The sequence below is a fragment of the Terrapene carolina genome, unplaced genomic scaffold (assembly GCF_002925995.2).
Source record: "Terrapene carolina triunguis isolate 2854851 unplaced genomic scaffold, T_m_triunguis-2.0 Scaffold66, whole genome shotgun sequence".
Classification (NCBI taxonomy): Eukaryota; Metazoa; Chordata; order Testudines; family Emydidae; genus Terrapene; species Terrapene triunguis.
In genome coordinates this window covers 82274434-82294206 of record NW_020664417.1, presented here as the reverse complement: position 1 = coordinate 82294206, position 19773 = coordinate 82274434, and the positions used below count along the sequence as shown (strand labels likewise).

Sequence of the window (19773 nt, the reverse complement as noted above, 5' to 3'; positions counted from 1 at the left end):
CACAAGAATGAGAATTAAGGTTGAGTTTACTACCTCTGTTGCTTCCCAATTGTTGCATGCTCATCCTTAATGTTCTAGTAAAGCAGCATTTTAATGGAACATGTGTCAGAATATGGAGAGCACAGTACATCACCTACTCTTCAAAGTAACCTATGGCTTTGTCTGGTCACAAATTTGCAGTAAGTTTTATGGAAAAAAAAAAAAAGTTTTTTAATGAGGTAATTAATTATGAGGGCGGTTTAGGTTGGACATTAGGAAAAACTTCCTAACTGTCAGGGTGGTTAAGCACTTAAACAAATTATCTAGGGAGGTTGTGGAATCTCCGTCACTGGAGGTTTTTATGAACAGGTTAGACAAACACCTGTCAGGAATGGTCTAGTTATTACTTAGTCCTGCCTTGAGTGCAGGGGACTGGACTAGATGGCCTAATGAGGTCCCTTCGAGTCCTACACATCTGTGATTCAAAGCTTATTAATTCTGTAAAGGAACTGACACACAAAGGTATGTTTAACACAACCTATGCCAGATAACATTTCACCCACTGTTCCTTAATAAAAGAGTACTGATCTCCTTTGAAAAGCACTTTGAAGTCTTCCAATGAAAAGTGCTATATGAGAACTAGGTAGTAGTAGTATTTTACTCATTTCAATATCTTGGAAAATATTCCATCAATTTACACACAATTTATGTTATTTTTCATTTACATAACATAAATGCATTACAAAAAAATTCTGCTGTCTCTTTAAAAAACTGAAGCCTCATATTCCTAGATGGTCCCTCTCATCTGCACATAGATCTATGTAATCTAGTCTCTACACCTGATTAAATACTAATACAAGAGGAATTACAGTCTTCTGTGACCAAAATCCATTAATAAATTGCCTACAAACGCTGAAATATCACAACCTCTAGGCATCCTGCATTACTCAATATCAAAACAAATTCACCATTTTATAAGTAAACTTGGCATTATAAATCTTGCTTTTCTGACAGTCCTTTCCCTAAATCTGTTCTTAAACACTAGCAGTGCCTTAAAATCCAGTCATTTGTGCACAGTAGTTTCCCCGCCCCCCCGAGAACCATGCATCAAAGCAGTCTAGCAAGAAAACAGGTTGTAAAGTCTGCAGAAGTAACAATAGCAGAGTAGTAATGTGAAATGGATACTATTAACTCAATCATGAAGATTTCAGTGTTTGACTTGTTAGTGAGAGAGTTGGGGAATCCATATTGTAATGGATAGTAAGAACATTAACCATGCAGAAGACAGCCACAGAAGATCCAATACTTATTCCACCAGCATGAAATGATGATGATTCAAATAATTTTTGAAACTGATGCTATTGAGTATATATGTTTGGACCCAAATCTATAGTATCCCAATACTTGGGGATATTCTTATCCAGGGTCTGATGAGGAGCCCACCCATAATGCAAACCCATATTACAGGAGAATAATAAAAATGAACCCATGCCAATGGTGTGTAATTTAAAACTGCAAATAGCCAGCCCTGATAAATCCAATATTTATGCCTCTCTTCTTTACCCCTCCTATTTTGCTTAGGACCAAGCAATCTAGGCAACTTTGGTAACAGAGAATGGTTTCAAATGGGCATGAGAGTTAAGTATTACAAGCAGAGTGTCAGTTTAAGGCAAAATTAACAAAACTACTTGGAAAAATGTGATTTTTTTTTCTTCTACTTTTTTACAAAAACACAAACACCTAAAACTAGCTATTTATGCTTTACATGCAAAGCATTCAGCGGTTTTATTTAAAATGCCTTCTGCTTTGTTCTCCAATATTTCTAGTTCCATTCCTATGGTAATTATTTTATTGTTTTGGGGTTTTTTTCCTAAATCTAGAACATAATGTCTTATTCCTTTCTTTACAGACATCTGCTATACACTTAATGTAACGTATATTAACAATCACACTAATAAATATTTTATCCTATTCTTTTCCATTTCAATGTCCCAAATACTGTTGCTTATTTCACTTCCTCCAGTTGGGTTCATTTGTTCTATCAGTTGGTATTTGAGTTAAGACAGGAAGGAGTGCATCACAAGTCTAGTCTTGATTTTCATTGAGATTCAGAAGATACACAATCATATGGACACCTTTGTATCAATTCTCCGATCATTTATAGTTTGTCCCTTTTCATGTTTCTTCTTTTTCTGTAGACAGATTCTTACATAATTGTGGCTTTGATGAAGTAAAGAAACTACTACTTCATGCATATAGGGTTGTTTTCTGCATCTAGGTCAGAGCCAAAGATACAAAGGATCTTACTTCTAAACATTCTTAATTGAATATTTTCAGTACACACAGTTTTGTGATATGGATGGCATTTCAGGTCCCTGTTACATTTGTATAAATTGTAAAGTACCTGCAATCTGGAACATACATATGTTATCTTATTAAATGAGTTGGTCTGGCAACTATTCTCTCACAATAGTTAGAATTTTTTTCTCTCTTTCTGTTTTTCTCCCACTTTTGTTTGCTAGTTTCACTGGTGGGGTGTGTTCTAGGCACATTATTTTATACCTTCATTATGTGCATTAAAAGTGTGTCTGAGGAAACTCAAGAGTTGTACCAATTTTCCATTTCTAGATCTTGAATTCCATTTGCTTTTCATTGGGATGTTAAACTCTGTACTTGGTTTAACTGGTATTTTATATTATATAATATTATTGTGGCACTGTCTCCAGTGCATTACGCTAATCAGGTCCATTAATGAAGTGAAGTAGCCGGATTTTTTAAAGTGCTTAACATGCAGCACAGCCCATTTTCCTTAAATGGAGTTACTGAGCACTGATTTCTTTTTAATACCAGGCTACTATATTAATATTGTCTATATTAATTATTGTCATTACTGTCTATATTCATATTCATTCATCTTATGATATTTTGGATTTGTATGTATCTGAATATTTGGTAAACCTGCATGTTTTCTCTCTCATTTTACTTCATCAAATAGATGTTGTAATAGTGTGGGCTGTCTGATCCTTTGAGCGTTGGAAGTAAATTTCTGATATAAATAAGTGCAAGGTTATCCCAGAATGCCACTGTCTCCCTTATTATACCTTCTGTTCCTAAGTAACAGCTTCATGCCATATAACTAATGGGCGAAATTCATCCTAGTGTTCCTAGGGTTGGTGCAAAGCCCTACACATCATTTAAGCCCAGTACAGGTATCAGGCCAGGTTGCCTATGCAAACCATATGTGTAATAGGAATAGTTTCCTCATTGGTCCTGCATAAGCCAGTACAGAAGATCCTCTTGTGAGAGCCTGTGGACCCTTGAAGGGTGGGGAGGGACACATGTTGCTCCGACCTTCACATTTCCAAACTCAGGAGCACCCATTTTTGCTCCCCTGTGCCAGATGAGGTGAAGGAAAATCAATCCCTTAATTTACATTAAATGGAGCAGATTGAAGCCACTGTCATCTCCTGTAGGCAAGTATGGCCCACAGACACAGAGATCCCATTTTGATCTGAGCAGTTTTGTCACCTCCAAGTCAAAAATGACAGTGTCTGTGGACTGCATTTGACATAAGTCATGCTTTGACCACCTTCAATTTATACACACACACATACAAATGGGAGAACAGAGCCTCGCATGTTTCAGAGGTTAGTTCGATGATGCTGAAATGTTTCGGTAGACTCTGTTATTGATAACACCCCAAACTGTTCTGTAAATATACCAGAGCTGACTTACACTAAAAACTGCCATGACCTCCCTGCTGTCATTCTCCAGAAGACGGAGTCGTCCTCTCAGTTCTCCCTGCAGTCGGGGGTCAGGAAGTCCACTCTTTCGTTTTACCATGATTAGCTTCAGGGAGATATCTGAGAAGAATATTAGTTTATAGTCACACAAGTTCTTTGGGATGGGAGAGCCAGTTCTGTCAAATTTTGGAAACCCCTCAAAATTTGTGGGATCCACATTTAGACCAGCTCTTCAAACTTCAGAGGTGAACGTTTATTTGGATCTGGAAATACACAAGATTCTGGGCTGCTGCATGTTTTGTTTAATTTCATTACCTAGTAGATGTAGTAGCACAGCAAGAAATACTTTGAAACAAATTCTTCATTGGTTTCACAGAAGGGGTTTCAGAAATACAATATCTGACTATCTGAATGTCTGTGGAGAAGTTATGGGGAACAACGGTCTTGAAACCACTGAAAAAATCTGAAATTTGTATAAATCAGAGGAGATGGCTCTACAAACGTTGAAGTCTGTGCTCCGATCACTTTAAGTGCAGACATTAATGCCTTAAAGAGCTAACACCCCCAGGTGCAGATTGTCAGCTGGTTTCCCTAAATTTAGATGGCTGGGCAGAATACAGTGCATCTAAATTCTAATCTGAAATTCCCTGTTACCTGACATAACATCATGCCACCCAGCTATTTCAGGGAGCTTCATATAAGTTATATTCAGATATGTAAAAACTTCTGGTCAGTTTTCCTAAAGCTGGCTGGAAAAGTCAAGGACATGACCCTGTTTCAGAGAACATGGGGGGAGAGTAGGTGTCGTATAAAGCTGTTTCTCTGCTAAGTGTTTATTAATAAATAATAATAATAATTAATAAACTGATCTTGAAAAACTGGAGGGGGGGGTCAGACTTGAAACTTATATTTGCGAAAGCCAAAACATCACCAAGGGTCTCCTCTCCCCTAAAATCTAGCACTTACTGTCACACAATTCTATCAATCAATATAATAAAATTGCAAGATTGTCACTTTGTCTGTGTATTAGTTTGAAGCCTAGCATATCTGTTGAGTCAGTGTGAAGCAATGGAAATAGCTATAGGTATTGTAGAGAGCTCTTAAAACAAAAAACAAACAAACAAAAAAACCCAATAGGAACGGATTCAACTATCACTAGGATTTGCTTCATGTTATCATGCAATTTTAAAATTCTCAACTGTTTTGACTTTACAAATTATACCCATGCGAGAGCAGGGGTTTTCGGCTACAATAAGGCATGTATCTATGCCATGCCAAGAGTTCTAGACCATTGTGATTTCAGAGGTAACTTAACCAATCATCACCCTTACTCTACACCTAATTTACATGCAACAATTTCATTCATTTTATGAGGAAGACTGCACAGATAGTGGATTCCTTGCCAGATCTTCAAAACCACCCATACAACACAACCAGAACACATAATAACCCCAAACACACACAGCCCCAAACCTCAGCACACACCCCTAATTGACCACCCACACAAATCTCCCAGCACAATACAACTCACACACAAATCAGCACAAATATCCTGCCACAACACACACATTTGCCCATCCTCACTCGTACTTACCATAAAACCATAACTTGAGCAGCAAAGTCACAGGTCATTGCTTGTTAGTAATATAGTTCAGCATTTTCCCCGGGGGGGGGGGATATCACAGATTCCCCAAAATACTAGCTCACAAAGAGGAGAATGGTGTAAGTTATTTTGTACTAATTCATCTGTGGCTCTTCCCAATGTCTGAAGAACAACAGGTCAACAATTTCAAACATGTGTGTAAAGTTAGACACTGAAATCCATATTTATCATATTGCGTCAAGGTCAAAGTCTTGGTCTTTATCCTCAAGGTACTCAATGGCCTAGGCCCAGCACACCTGAAAGATCATCTAAAGCTTAGAGATAAGGATTGTGGTCAACAATTCTATTTTTTCGAGCACAGTGGAACTTTCTACTACCAGGTGTGCAGGAGACAGAGCTTCCTTGGTGGCTGACCCAAGACCATGGAATGAACTCCCACACAGACCAAGGGCCATCAAAAACCACCCCCACCTTCCAGTCCAAACGTAAAAGCACTTTTTTTTGCCTGCCTTCCCTGATATAAATACAGATCAGCAAGTGCATTTAATAAAAACCCTAAAATCTACCAAAACATGACACTTCACCGACAATTCTCCCCCTGAGGAAAAGTATGAGAGAGAAAATTAACTACTCATGACAGATGTTAGTCACATCATTTAACACACTACTAAAAGGCACTAAGATACTAGGTTATAAGGGCAGTAGAAAAAAAACTCCATGTAGAATAGTATATTTAGATACTTAAATAAATTTGGTTTTCAGAAGTGGTGAGCATCCAGAACTCTCAATGAAGTAAATGGCTGTATTCATTAGAGAGCCTAAATATTGATTTAGGTGCCTAGGCTTTAGGTTCCCAAGTTTGAAAACTTTGACTAGAGCACTTTCCAGAAACCCTGAGCTGCACATGTGCCTTCCCATAGGACGCTCAGTGGTAAAGGAGTTTTGATATGTATAGTACACTTCCATTTCTAAATATATGGTACTGATCTTTTTATTTATGGAAAGAGACAGTACAAGTGTATTATATTATACTTCAGGGCACAATAGATGATGATGATGAAGTCATTTTTCCGCATTTCATTTATCAAAAAAAGGCTACTTTGCTGATCAAGAGAAATACAGAATAGAATACCACCACTACCATGACATCCATGGGCATTTGCTTATTCTGAATCTACAAAAGCACAAGGTTGTAATAAAAATAGTGAAACTCACCAGAATATAATGAATAATATTCTGCACTTTAACCTATTCCCATTGCTAGGAGCAGCAATTTTAATAGGAATGATAATGAACTTTCACTTCTATGAGCCCCAAAGCACTTTACAAACCAATATGCTATAGAAATAATACAGGGGGATCACTTCACCTACCACTCACATGCTGACATCTGTGGTGAGATGTGGCTGCTATTTAATAGCAGCTGGCAACATCACAAAAACGTTTGAAAGAAGTGAAAATTGACTTTTTCAGCAGAAGCTGTGGGTGGGAGAAGGAAATTAGGGTAGATAGAATGTAGGTAGTTACCCTGCCCACGTTAGAATTGAGCCAGGATACAAATTATTACTAGAGCTGGTCATGTTTCCTCCAACCCCCCACTCTACCCCCCAAGGAAAAGTTTGATTTTTTGTTGAAAAATCCACAACCAAAAATTTTTTGCTGAAACCCAGACATTTTCAGATTAAAAGTTTTCAACAAAATCTCAAAATTTTCCATATAAAGCAGACATTTTTGTGAAAAAAAATTTTAGTTGAAAAAAATCAATTTTCTGTTAAAAAAAGGTTTTGACAGAATTTTTTTTTAAACCAGTCCTACTTATTATTCCCACTCATATAGAATTTTTAAGAGGCCAAAATGAGCAAGACCTTGATTTTACATGTCTTTAGAAGTAGGGCACCAATAAAACACAATGCCCCCTAACAACAGGCAGAGGAACCGTTTCATTCCTGACGCGGAGGGAAGAGAGCAACCTATTGAAAAATGTATTCTCGCTAAGCCTTACCTAAGTGATTGTAATATCTTCCCCAAAACTGTATCTCCACACATTGTCCTAAACTGTTGTGCACTGTTAATAGTCCTCAGAGAAGTGACTCCTAACATTCTGACAGGCTCAGTTAATATTAAAGTTAATGTAACAACTTGTAAAAATCTCTTTAAGGTTGGGTTGAAGGATGCTATGGAAGGGCAAAGCATTATTAAGGAAATTGTTATTTAGCTGAGGACCAATACACTTAGAGTCAGTCGTGAACATGATAAACTGTAAATGCTGTAGATACCATTGCTGAGATAAATATTACTTTGTACCACTGACCCATTCACTTCCTTTGCAGCTATTAAACAATACTTCAACCACAATAAATCCTAAAAACCATTATCAAATTTTCAACCAAATACACACACACACACACACACACACACACACACACACACACACACCCCTAATAAATGAGCAATTTCTATACTTAAATACTACATTCTTTTTATGTTTTTTCTTCAAATTATTCAAAGAAATTAACCAATATTCCTGATAAATCACTCCCTTACTCAGCTAAAGAGTTAATATTGACTGATATGAAACACTTCTCTCTTCAGAGGTTGAACATGCTGCCCCCTTGGCCAATTTAGAACATACTTCAGGACTCAATGTCAATTGGAGTCTACCTATTTATTTTACTAGGCTCTGAGTCAGATCTTTAAGAAGTAAGGCTCAATTCTGCAAGGCGCTGAGCACTCCAGCCTGATTCAATGAAAGACTTAAGCAGTTGTTATTCATTAAGGTTATTCCCTTAAAAAATAATTACTTGTGTGTTTTGCTGGATCAAGCTAGAGTGCTCAGCATACGTGAATCTCTCCATTAACTTCAATGGGCTTTGGATCAGACTCTAATCAATAGGGACCAATTGCAATTCACGGAGTTGCATTTGCTTACAGTTTGGTCCAGAACTTGAACACAGACCAATGTCTAACTCACCAGAGCACATCACGGTCTTTAGGACACCAAATCATCTTGAGGTATCATGCAAGTCATTTATCTATTCATGTATGTGGTTACCCTATTTGCTTGAAAATAGGGAAAAATCAGCATGACCTACAGTGGTTGCCTCTGAAATTTTTACAGAATGGACTATTTATTTTCCCCACAGGTGGGGGGGGGGGCAGGGAAATCTAAACAAACAGAACAGAAACATGACATTTTTCAAGTCATTGAGCAGAACATGAGCTCTCAACATCCATAAGTACTAGGGCTCAACTCCCATAAATACCAGGATGGCAACTCTACTGCACCTCCATACCCAGAAAGTATTCCCACATTTTTGCTAACAGATACAGCACTGCCAAACCTAACGGTTCACAAAATATTAGAGAGGCCCCTAAAGATCATGCGATTGACTTAAAAATCATGATATACAATAAACATTAAGTTCTTCTTATGTGCCTTCTGCTTGAGACCATTTAAGGTACAATCTGTACACATTTTCAGGCTTTTATCCATGAAGACTTTGAATTTTGTTTTTTAAATAAAAGCTGAGATTCTCAACATATCACATGCCTCCAGGAGCTAAGGTTTAAAAAAAATTAAACATTGTGAGACTTGTGATAAAACTGCAAGAGTTGGCAACCCTGGAAATATCACTCATCTAGTAGCTCAGCTAAAGAGCAAAGGTTAATGGAAAAAAAGCTAATACTCAAATGACGTGTAACAGAGAAAAAGGTCCTTCCTACCTGTTGGAAAACTCTCTGCTGGACTGGAAGGTATCCTTGAACTGGCCTTCAAGCAGTTATTCTGAGAAAAGTCTATAACAAATAAAATGGCAGGTAAGAGGCATTTTCATAACCAGACTGAGTTAACAAAGCATAAATATATTTTTAAAGTTCTGATCCTTTGCAGTGAACAGTAAAGGAAAAAGGTTGTTTATGCACAAAGAAAGTCCCAAAGACTTCTTAAGGGAAATTAAGGGTTTTTTAAGTCACCTCGCTCCAGAAGGAGAGATGGCAGCTCCGTAACCTGAGTGGCCATGCTGCAAGGCACTGGCAAAATCTCCTCTTCCACTTCTGGGCCTGCTCTGGAAGAAGAGATGGAGGCTCAGTAACCCCCTGCCATCTCTCTTTTCGGAGTGAGGAGCTAGTTTTAGTGGTTCCCTGTGAGGGATGGGGAACCCCTCCCTCTGGATCCAGACCCAGCTCAACTGCCATCTTTCCTTCCACTCACATCAGGGACCTTCCACCCAAGCTGAGCCCACCACACTGGGATCTACAGCTCCAGGGACAGGAAACTCAGAATGGCAAGGGCCGTACCACAGAGCCCATCCCAGAGACACAACCTGCAGCTGAGCTCTCCAGGGCCGGTGGACAGGAATCGCCCAGCATGGTCTTCCCTGCAATGGAGTGGGGACTCTCCAGCTACCCCACCTGCCCCTGTCCAAGCCCCTTCCACTCCCTCTCCTCTGGCTGACCATGATTCCCTTAATCCTCTCCTTACCAGTCACAGAGCCACCTATTCTCCCCTGATAAACAATATCCTTCTGCCTTCAGTCCCAATACCCCCATGCCCCCAGTCCCAATATCTCCCCTTTCCTGCTTTCTGCTCTCAGCCCTGTCCTGCCTCTAGCCCCCAATATCTCCCCTGCCCTCCCCCTGCTTAACCCCAGCCCCCTTGACATACTCAGTACTACCCCAGTTACCCCCATTCCTGCCCCCTTGGATCTCAGGTCTGTCTTCTGACCAGTGTCACCAATTAAGTGATTCTATCTCTAGATCTAGCAAAAGTCACCAGAATGGCACCAGATGCCATTAAGTTGTAGTTTGGTGACTTGTCACAGCAAAGCTTGAAAAAATCTGTAGCAGACCTTAAAAAAAAAAAAAAAAAATCACCAGATCTAGTGACAAACTTGATAAATTGGCAATACAGTGGAGGATGCAGTGTGAAGAGATGGCACCCCTGCCTCGCAGTATGCATGCCTCTGCGAGTTCCAGCTCTTCTTCCCCCCCCCCCAGGACTCCAGCACCATCTTCAGCTAGGGTAAACTGGCATACTCTGTGATTCTGTTTCCACTCAGTGTTTTCAACACAGTCCCACGGCATTGCGTGAATACGCCTTATGTTGAGGGGAGCCAGTAATGTTTGCCTCCTTGCACAGTAGGCCAGGGTGCAGTCCCAAAGGCCATTGCAGAGGCAGCAGCAGTGTAGCACTTGCTCAGTGCCAACCACCAGTTTTAACTCACACTCTGGAGACAGACAAACTCATGTACCCAGCAGGTTGGGTGGAGGTGAGAAAGGGAGAACGTCTGCCTCACAGGCCTCCACAACTCCCACTGCAGCAGGATTTGAGGGAACTAGGTAGCCCTGGGAACCCCGTGCAGCAGTCCAGCACACCCCAGGGGTTCATGTTATTAATTGTGACTCTGCACAAGGTAACACTGACCATATGAGTATTATCTAGCACAGGGGTTCTCAACCTTTTTCTTTCTGAATCCCACCCAACACGCTATAAAAACCTCCACAGCCCACCTGTCCCCAACAACTATTTTTCTGCATATCCAGTAGATTAAAAGTCAGGGCCAGCATTAGGGGGTAGCAAGCAGGGCACTGCCTATGGCCCCATGCTACGTTGCTCGGGCTTTGGCTTCAGCCCTGTGCGGCTCGGGCTTCAGCTTTCTGCCCTGAGCACCAGTTAATCTAACGCCGGCCCTGCCCTCTAGTTTATTTTGGCGGACCCCCTGAAACCTGCTCGTGGCCCTCCGGAGGGCCCTAGACCTCTGGTTGAAAATCGCTGATCTAGCACAAGAAAACCTCATTAGGACAAGAAGCAGATGATAGAAGGCACTGGTCACCATTGTATTATAGATTATATAAGTGATGCCCATGAGTAGATCTTTTCTGGCCTCTCTTAGTCCATTGAGATGGTTTCCATGAGTTTCAGAGGGATGGAATAACAATACATTTACATGCATCTCCCTCCTTCCAGGCATACCAGCAACTTTGGCCAGTGTTTGACTGGGGTCCCATGGCTGCATCCTTATGGAATGGTTTGACATTGAGTAAATACTCAGTAAGTTTGTCCCCTCAATATCTACTTCTTATCTAGTCAACTAATTCAAATGTACAGTTTAAAAAAAAAAAAAAAAAAGACCTCCAATCTAATCTCTATCAGTCTTTGAATAACAAAGACTCCATGTAAAAGGACTGAAAGGCTTCATCCTTCTCTCTATATTGCTGAGCTGGATGGAAGAGGGAGGAGAAATAGATGCAAAACATTTAACATACCTTTCAGGTTGAATTAAATATGGCAGCTGCAGAAGAGGCCTAACTGGATTTAATGAGTATTATTATCGTAAGTATAATCATTTCCCATCCAGACTGTCAGCTCTGATTCTGTGCTTAGTCAGAAGCCCAAAACAAGCCACTTTTTGGAACTACAATGACATGCTACTGCTTTGAGATGAATAGAAGTCTAGGGGGCCACCTAATTAGAAACTATTTTTGGTGCGGGGGGAGGGATAGCTCAGTGGTTTGAGCATTGGCCTGCTAAACCCAAGGTTGTGAGTTTTATCCTTGAAGGGGCCACTTAGGGATCTGGGGCAAAAAATTAGTACCTGGTCCTGCTAGTGAAGGAAGAGGGCTGGACTCAATGACCTTTCAGGGTCCCTTCCAGTTCTATGAGATAGGTATATCTCCATTAAAAAACAATGTGGACTTGTCACTATTGATACAGCACCAGGGACTCTCTTTTTCAAAAGTTTACTTATGACTCACTAAGCACGTCAATGGATAATAACCATTTTCACATATATCAGTTTCGGGGGGGGAAAACAACAAGTTTTTCTGTAACCTTATGCAAGTACTGGGGACCATGAGCAATCATTTGTGTGAATTAAATAGATACAAGTTCTGATTCTGATCTTATTTTCACTAGAGTAGCCCAGGTGTAAATCCACTCTGATTTACTGGAGTTACACCTGTATCAAACCAATTTAAGTGATACCATAATCAAGCCCAGGGACCTAATGTTAAGGCTAAGGCCTCAATTCAAGGCATACCCAACTTTAAGCATGTGAGTAATCCCACTGAAGTCAATGGCGCTCTTTACTTACTTAAAGATAGTCACATGCTTAATTACCTTGCTAAACTGGAGATTCAATTCTGCCCTTGGAGATCACACCTGGCTCCTGGACTCCAATGGGAGTTGCATTTGCGCATCAGAGGATACAATTTCTCTCTAAGCCATATGAGATACAATTTGTAAAATGTAGCAGTTCTTGATGACTGGGAGAAATAGTCTACAGAAACAGTACACAAGTTTAGGGGAGGATTAGAAAAAGTTTCCCCTGGCAGTTTTAGCTGATTGAGTAATTTCCGTAAGGAGAATATAATTATCTGAGTTGGTATTTGGGTCAGGACATTTGGATTAACAACCCTCCTCCCATGAAATGTGGGGTCCATGGAATATTTAATGACCACAAATGATCAGTAATTCTAAAGGCAGAGGCCCTAGATGTGTAGTGTCTTCTACAACTATAGTTGGATATTAGCTCAATCCGGAGTCAGAGAGAAGAATGCCACTTACTGAATCTCCAACACCAACCCTAAAGCAACTAGGTGTTCACAGGTGTCCAAACCAATCAACCCTGCTTGTGAAGACTGATGGATATTTGCAAAAAGCAAGTCTGTCACAAAGTACTTATATTCCACTATTCCCTTGGCCCTGGAATCTTGATACAACATAATCCTAAACCTTATTTTACCTCTGATTTAAGGTATTCTGAAAAAAAACCCCGAAAAGGAACCATTAGCCAAGATTCTTTTAATATGGTCATTTAGCCCTTTTGGGAAGGAAAGATATAGTTGTTTGTATTGTTCAGTTTAACAGTTGTAGAAGTTCTTTAGGAGGGGAAAAAGTGCACAACTGAAAACACACCTGACAGTTCTCAGCTCTGTGCAGCACAAACAAGTGAAGAGCAAAAATGACCAGACAATATAACAATGAAAGACTTACCCATGGCCATTTGTCCTTGAAAAGAGACCTCCTCTTTCATGTTAATCGATGTGGAAATGGCAGTATTAGCTGCCACATGCATACAATCAGACACACTCCTCCCCAGCTGCTGTTTATTTCCTTCCCAAGAGCTATGTTGTTTCCTTTCCAGATAGGGAGCAGAGCTGCAGAATCCTTCCTCTTCCATCAGGGTGTGGAGCCCGAAAACAGAAACATTGCATTCCACTGCTGCTGTTGGGAGCTCCATAACTTGCAATTCCCACCACTATAGAATTTGCATCGTCCAAATTCTAAAGAGAATCAACATATTATATAAAAACTCACTATTAGAACACTGCTTTTAATATGTATTCAACAAGTGTCAGCACTGTGTGTGCAAGCAAAACATTTCAATCACATTCAGCCCAGTAGAGAAATCGTGTGCAGATTGAATTCTCTTTGATCGAATACTGAAAAAAATAAAACATGTCAACCACTTAAGGATTCTTTGTAGCAAGAAAATCTACACTGTGCTCATCAGTTCAGTAGTAAGTTTAATTCTGTGCTTCTTCCTTAAAATCTTCCACCATCAGATTTTTTTTCTCCAACAAGATCCCACTCTCCCCCAATACTCTGATCTGGAGGTTCAAAGTAAAGTAAAGAAGCCGTGTTTCAAGTGGAATGAGCAAGAGGCTGGGGACCAAGAACATGTGAATTCTGGTCCCAGCTCTGCCACTGATTCACTGTACGGCTTTTGTAATGGGAGCTATTAGAGTAGTCCCTTTCCATTTGATGATAATAAATAATAATAATAATGTTTATTACCACAGCACCAAGGGACCAACCCAGATCAGGGCCCCTTTGCGCTAGGCATTGTGCTAGGTAATAGATAACCCCTGCTCCAAAGAGCTAACAATCTAATAAATCGAAAAGAGACACAGGGTAGGGGAAAGAGTTATAACACTCAAGCAGAGCAACTGACGTGATGGTGGCAAATATCACGTTAATTCCATGTTTGGGGTTTTTTGGGGAAGGAGGTTTGGAAGGGGTTTCGGGGGGGGTTAATTAAGAAGAGATTAAAGTGAAAGAGAAGGGAAGAGAGAAGGATGAAAGGGGACAGAAGCAGTTGAGAAGAGGGAGTGGTGGAAGATATGAGGGCAGGGTGGAGTGAGCAGGGCCGGCTCCAGGCACCAGCCGAGCAAGCTCGTGCTTGGGGCGGCAGATTCTAAGGGGCGGCTTCCCTCCAATCTTTTTTTTGTTTCGCCGCTTCGGCCACCCTGTAGGGGGCGGCGGAGCGGAGGAGGGGAGCGCCCTGCTGGGAGCAGGCTGCACACTCCGTCTGCCCCAGCTGGTGCCAGGTCTGCAGCAAGCCTGGCAGGGCAGCCCACGTCCTTCCCTCCCCGCCGACTGGAGCAGCACAGAACCCTCCCGGCAGGCAGCGCGGCGGAGGGGCCACGTGGCAAGCGCCCCGCTGAAGGAAGCCCTGGCTGCCCCCCTTTTCTTTCTCCCCCCCGCTCCCTCCCCCTCTCCCTGCTAGCCGGGGTGCACACTCCGCTGCCCGGGGCACGTCTGCACCCTGGCTCCGCCCACCCCCTCTCCCTGCTAGCCGGGGTGCGCACTCCGCTCCGGCCACCCCGCAGGTTTTTTTTTTGCTTGGGGCGGCAAAAAAGCAAGAGCCGGCCCTTGGAGTGAGGCTGAGGTGAAGATACTGTGAAGAGGGGCCGGAGAAGGTTGAAGCAAACAGCCAATCAGCACAGGGCAGAAAAAATCCAGTTAAAAGTCTGCATCAGCCCCTACTTAGGCTGATTCTGCTGATGCTGTGTTGGCTTCAGTCTCTGGCTTGTGCCTCTCCATAGTTTCTTTCCCAAATCCCGCATGGCAGGGGGGATGCTGCACAGTAGGAAATAACGTTCTGTAATCCAGATGAGGAATATGTAATAGGGACCAGAAATTGAAGAGCAGCCTCTTTTCAGCACTTGTATGTCACACCTTTATTAAACCCCAGGCACTTAACTTCTCTGGCTCAGTTTTCCCCAATTTTAAAATGGGGAAAGTAATATTAATGTATCTACCTTATTGGTATGTTGTGAGGATTAATAATTAATGGTTTGTAAATGCTTTGAAAATGCTAATTGCTATTACACTTTAGTTCTGATTGCTTCCTTCCTCCATGGCACTTTGAGCTTAATTCACCCCAGGAAAAGGCTTTGGCAAATCTGGATTCATAAATGTCTGGATAAGCAGGGAAAGGGATAGGTATGACTAATAATGAAAGAGAGTGAAATTTACTTATGCCCATTGCGGATTTTTCACTCTCTGCTAGCTTTAACACACAGCCTCCCAGGAATAGCATTCATCCACATCACAGTGGCAATGCAGTGAAAAATGTCAGTAACATTTTGAAGAGGATAAGATGGGTGGTAGAGGTGCTGCTTTCTTAAAGAGAGCAAGAAAGAGGGCTGATTTTTGTGAACTCAGTTAATGATCCATCCTCAGTGCTGGCATCTTCAGGGTAGAAGGGCTAAGTCAGAGGTGGATAATTAGTTATTAGTTTCCTGCAGCAACCTAGGAGAGGTATGTGGTGCAAGGAAATTACGGGCTGAGTCTGGAAGCAAGAGTCAAGGAGGAATGATCTCTAAGGGTACCCGTGCCAGCTGACTTGGGCTCATGGGGCTTGGACTGCGGGGCTGTTTCACAGTGCTACCCCATTGGGGGCTCTAAACAGGAATATTTGGGGGCCCCCTGCACAACACATAATAAAAAAGCAAATAGAGGGCCCCTTTGAGCTGCTCGGGGCCCTAACCAATTGTTTAGTCTGCTTATGCCTAACGCCGACTGCTGTTTTATTGCTGTGTAGACTTCTGGACTTGAGGGCCTTTCAGGGTTGGAAGATCCCAGAGTTCGGGCTCTAGCCCAAGCCCGGAAGTCTGCACAGCAATGAAACAACCCCACAGCCTGCGCCACGCAAGCCCAAGATGGCTGGCATGGGACAGCTACATGTTTTTCTTTGCTGTATAGACATGCCCAAAGAAAAGGGATAGAGCTGAAAGGAAATTATCAGGAGCAAAAGCAGAGGCAGGCCTCATCCCTCTCTCTACAGAACAAGGCTTAAGTGAGCCACACTTTAATTAATGCTTTTGACCATTGCTTGACTTTGGTTGCAGGAAGCCCTGTTGCATTTGTGTAAACTCCACTTAGGCATGTGGAATCGTTTCCTGCTTTGACAAGCCTTTCACAGTAAAAGATTATTAAGTAAAATTATACCAGGTTTTGAACCCTTTGGTGTCATTTGTGTCTCTAAACATGGTTAAAACTTGGTTAGTAACCATGGCAGCTGATAGTAGTTTACTCTTGCCCTGAATTGGACGGGTAACTAATCACCTTCACCACCCTGGTTGCTCGATGGACAAGCTCCCCTAACCATGCCTGCATAATCAGTCCACTCATTTCTCTGTCCTCCCAGCTCCCTGTCTGAAAGGATATCCCATAGTGCATTGGCCTCCATGTTGCTTGTGCTCCAATAAGTGCATGCCTTCTGTATAGAGCTGGGCAGGAAATGGTGTTCCTGTTCCAGGCGAATTTTCAAGATTTTGAAAAAATTTCCCATCCTGAATTGGGACAAAAAGTCAAAATCTTGAAAGTTTTCACAAACACACAATCTGACAAAGCATTCAGTTCAGGTCAATCCAAACCTTTTGTTTCCATAATTTCAATTTTTTTTTGTTTTTAATTGAACTTTCTAATTGATTTTTTTTAATTATAATAAGTTTACGTTTTGAAAGGAAATGTGTTGAACCAAAAATTGAATTAAAAAGGTCAAAACATCCTGTTTTTGATCATTTCAAAAAACTTCTCAAATTTGTTTCAAAACAAGAAACTTGTAGAAACCTTCATGTTTTTTTTATATATATATATATATATATATATATATATATATATATATATATATATATATATCCCACAAACAGTTTCAGTTTTGACAAATCAGAATTTTCCAGTGAAAAAACATTGTTCATCAGAACATCCTGATGTAACTTTTCATGGGAAAGCATCATTTTTGAAGAATTTCTCAACTAAGGAAAAGTTTTGAAATTGTCAAAACTAGAAATATAAAATTCCAGTTTTCCAGTTCAAAACAATTGTTTGTTTAGAAATTTAAGCTAAATACAGGAGGACATTTTTTTTAAAATGGTAAAAATGAAAATTAAATGTTTAAAAATTATTGAAATGAAATGAAATGTTTTGATTGGCCTAAATTGATTTTTTTTTTTTTTTGGTGTGGCTTTTCATGAAAATGTGCAAGATTGACTTTTTGTCCCAAGGGAAAATTTTTCAAAATCTTAGTTTTCCCGTCCTGTGAAATTTCATTTCCCACCCAGCTCTAAATCTATCTCCACTTAGAGCCTATATGTCACCAATAAATCTGGATAAAGCTTCTCTCTTTCTTTTTAATTATCTCTATATGTGTCTATTTTAGGCCTTGTCTACACTGCAGGGGAAAATTGATCTAAGCTATGCAATTTGAGTTATGTGAATAGCATAACTCAAATCAACATAGCTTAGATCTACTTACTGCGGGGTCCACACTACGCGATGTTGATGGGAGACGCTCTCCCATCGACTCCCCCTACTCTTCTCAATCCGGTGGAGTACAGGAGTGGACGGGAGAGCGATCTGAGGTCAATTTAGCGGGTCTTCACTAGACCCGCTAAATCGACTGCTGATGCATCGATCACCACGCGTGGATCCCCCAGTAAGTGTAGACAAGCCCTTAGGGACCACAGTGACAGGTGCTATATCAAAACCTAAGCACAGAACTTAAAATGCACAAAAGCGCAGAACAAAAAGTTCCGTAAGTAATTGCACATCTGGAACCATTTGCACAGCAGCTAGCACAATGGGATTCTGGTCCATGACATCTAGGTACTACCAAAATATAATCAAATAAATGAATAATATTTTACCTTTTTGACCCATTTAAATCAATGCAACTGCTCACATGAGTGAAGAACCACACAGGCAATAAAGGTTTACATGCTAAGAGCCAATTTTTGGAAGTAGGATGTATAAATAAAAACCTGAATAATAGAACCCATGCACATCAATTCAGATTGGCGATTGTTGGGCCGTTATTCCATAATTAAACTCCAGAAATAGTATTTCAAATTCTATTACTCACGGCACCTCCAAAGTCCTTTACATTTGCAGATGTTAAGGATAATCTTGGTCTAAAAGCAGAGCTGAATGTATAGGAAAATATATCATACACATTCAGCAATAATCAGAATAGCTGTATATACACACACACACACACACACACACACACACACACACCACTTTATATCTGTGAATGGAAACAAATTCTCATTAAAATTTAGCAAATGCATCTAACATGAAGGGAGCAGCCTGTACAAAGGACTAGAATTCCAGGAATTCGGGTAATGAGTGATGGAAAAGATACTAATTAACTTTTGCTATCTCGTGTGTGTGTGTGTGTGTGTGTGTGTGTGTGTGTGTGTGTGTGTGTGTTAAGAGTTACACATATAATGGGGTTGTGCACTAGCCTGAAGGAATGCATTGAGAAGACTGCTGAAAGGCATCAGAACAAAGTCTGAATTCTCAGAATGTTAAGATAGATATCAGCACTTAAGGAGAATGAGACACAGAATGTCTCAGAGGCCAAGCCAAGGGACAAATCAAAGGGGGAAAGAACAGGAGAAGCTATGTCTGCACCAATGATAGTTTTCTCCCTTTGCTCTTCTGTGGGTAACAGAGCAAGAGCAAACGTCTCATTCAAGCACCTGACAACCTGATTCTCCTCTCTGCAGTATCCCTTCCCATCTTTAATGTTTACGGGTGAGATACAGTAGCTCTCTGTCAATTCTAATATTTATATTTTTCATCTTTTTTTTAATCCACGGGGTTATATATATAAGCACCAGGGACCAGATTTTCAATTATTTCAATAGGCATTAGGCAGCTAACCTGCTTAGGTGCTTTTAAAAATCCTGCTAGGCAACTAAGTGCATCTGTACACACCTAAATACCTTTGACAAGCTGGCCCCAAACAACTGAGGGGTTTCCACAGGACTGTTTAAACATTGCTTTAGTCTCCATGTTTCTCTCCTTCTCACTGAAAGTTCAGGTGCCCAGTTAAATAACCCAACAAAGAGCAAAACCATACTAAACAATCCATACTTTGGTACATCACCTTGTCTATTGTGCTAATGCCAATTATCTTTTGCTTACGAGTTTTTTTTTTAATACTGAAGTCAGCACAATTCAAAGATGGAATGGACATTTATAAGGGGAACAAGAATATCTAGAGCTATAGTAATTAATGCTAAGACAACTTTGGAAGGGACATTAAACCTCATAATTCAGGGTTTAATCAATCTCTCACTACTAGGGGTTAGGATGAGGCTTGCATGGGGATACAACTGCTTACTGTGGGATACTAATTACACCTTTATCTG

General features: G+C 40.7%; 1 protein-coding gene across 5 annotated transcripts in view; it reads right to left on the bottom strand.

Annotated features, from left to right (window-relative positions):
* Window positions 1-19773, bottom strand: part of SH3TC1 (SH3 domain and tetratricopeptide repeats 1) — a 53921-nt gene that overhangs the window by 30171 nt on the left and 3977 nt on the right. For 4 of the 5 annotated variants that reach the window (XM_026648065.1, XM_026648066.1, XM_026648068.1 and 1 more), the window contains exons 2-4: window positions 13319-13608; window positions 9049-9120; window positions 3715-3842 (exon numbers count right to left, since the gene is read on the bottom strand). In XM_026648065.1, the coding sequence (XP_026503850.1) occupies window positions 3715-3842; window positions 9049-9120; window positions 13319-13565 (447 nt within the window). In that variant the 5' untranslated portion in view covers window positions 13566-13608. Of the gene's footprint in view, window positions 1-3714; window positions 3843-9048; window positions 9121-13318; window positions 13609-19773 lie in introns of those variants that run through there. The other variant, XM_026648069.1, reaches the window with a different exon arrangement.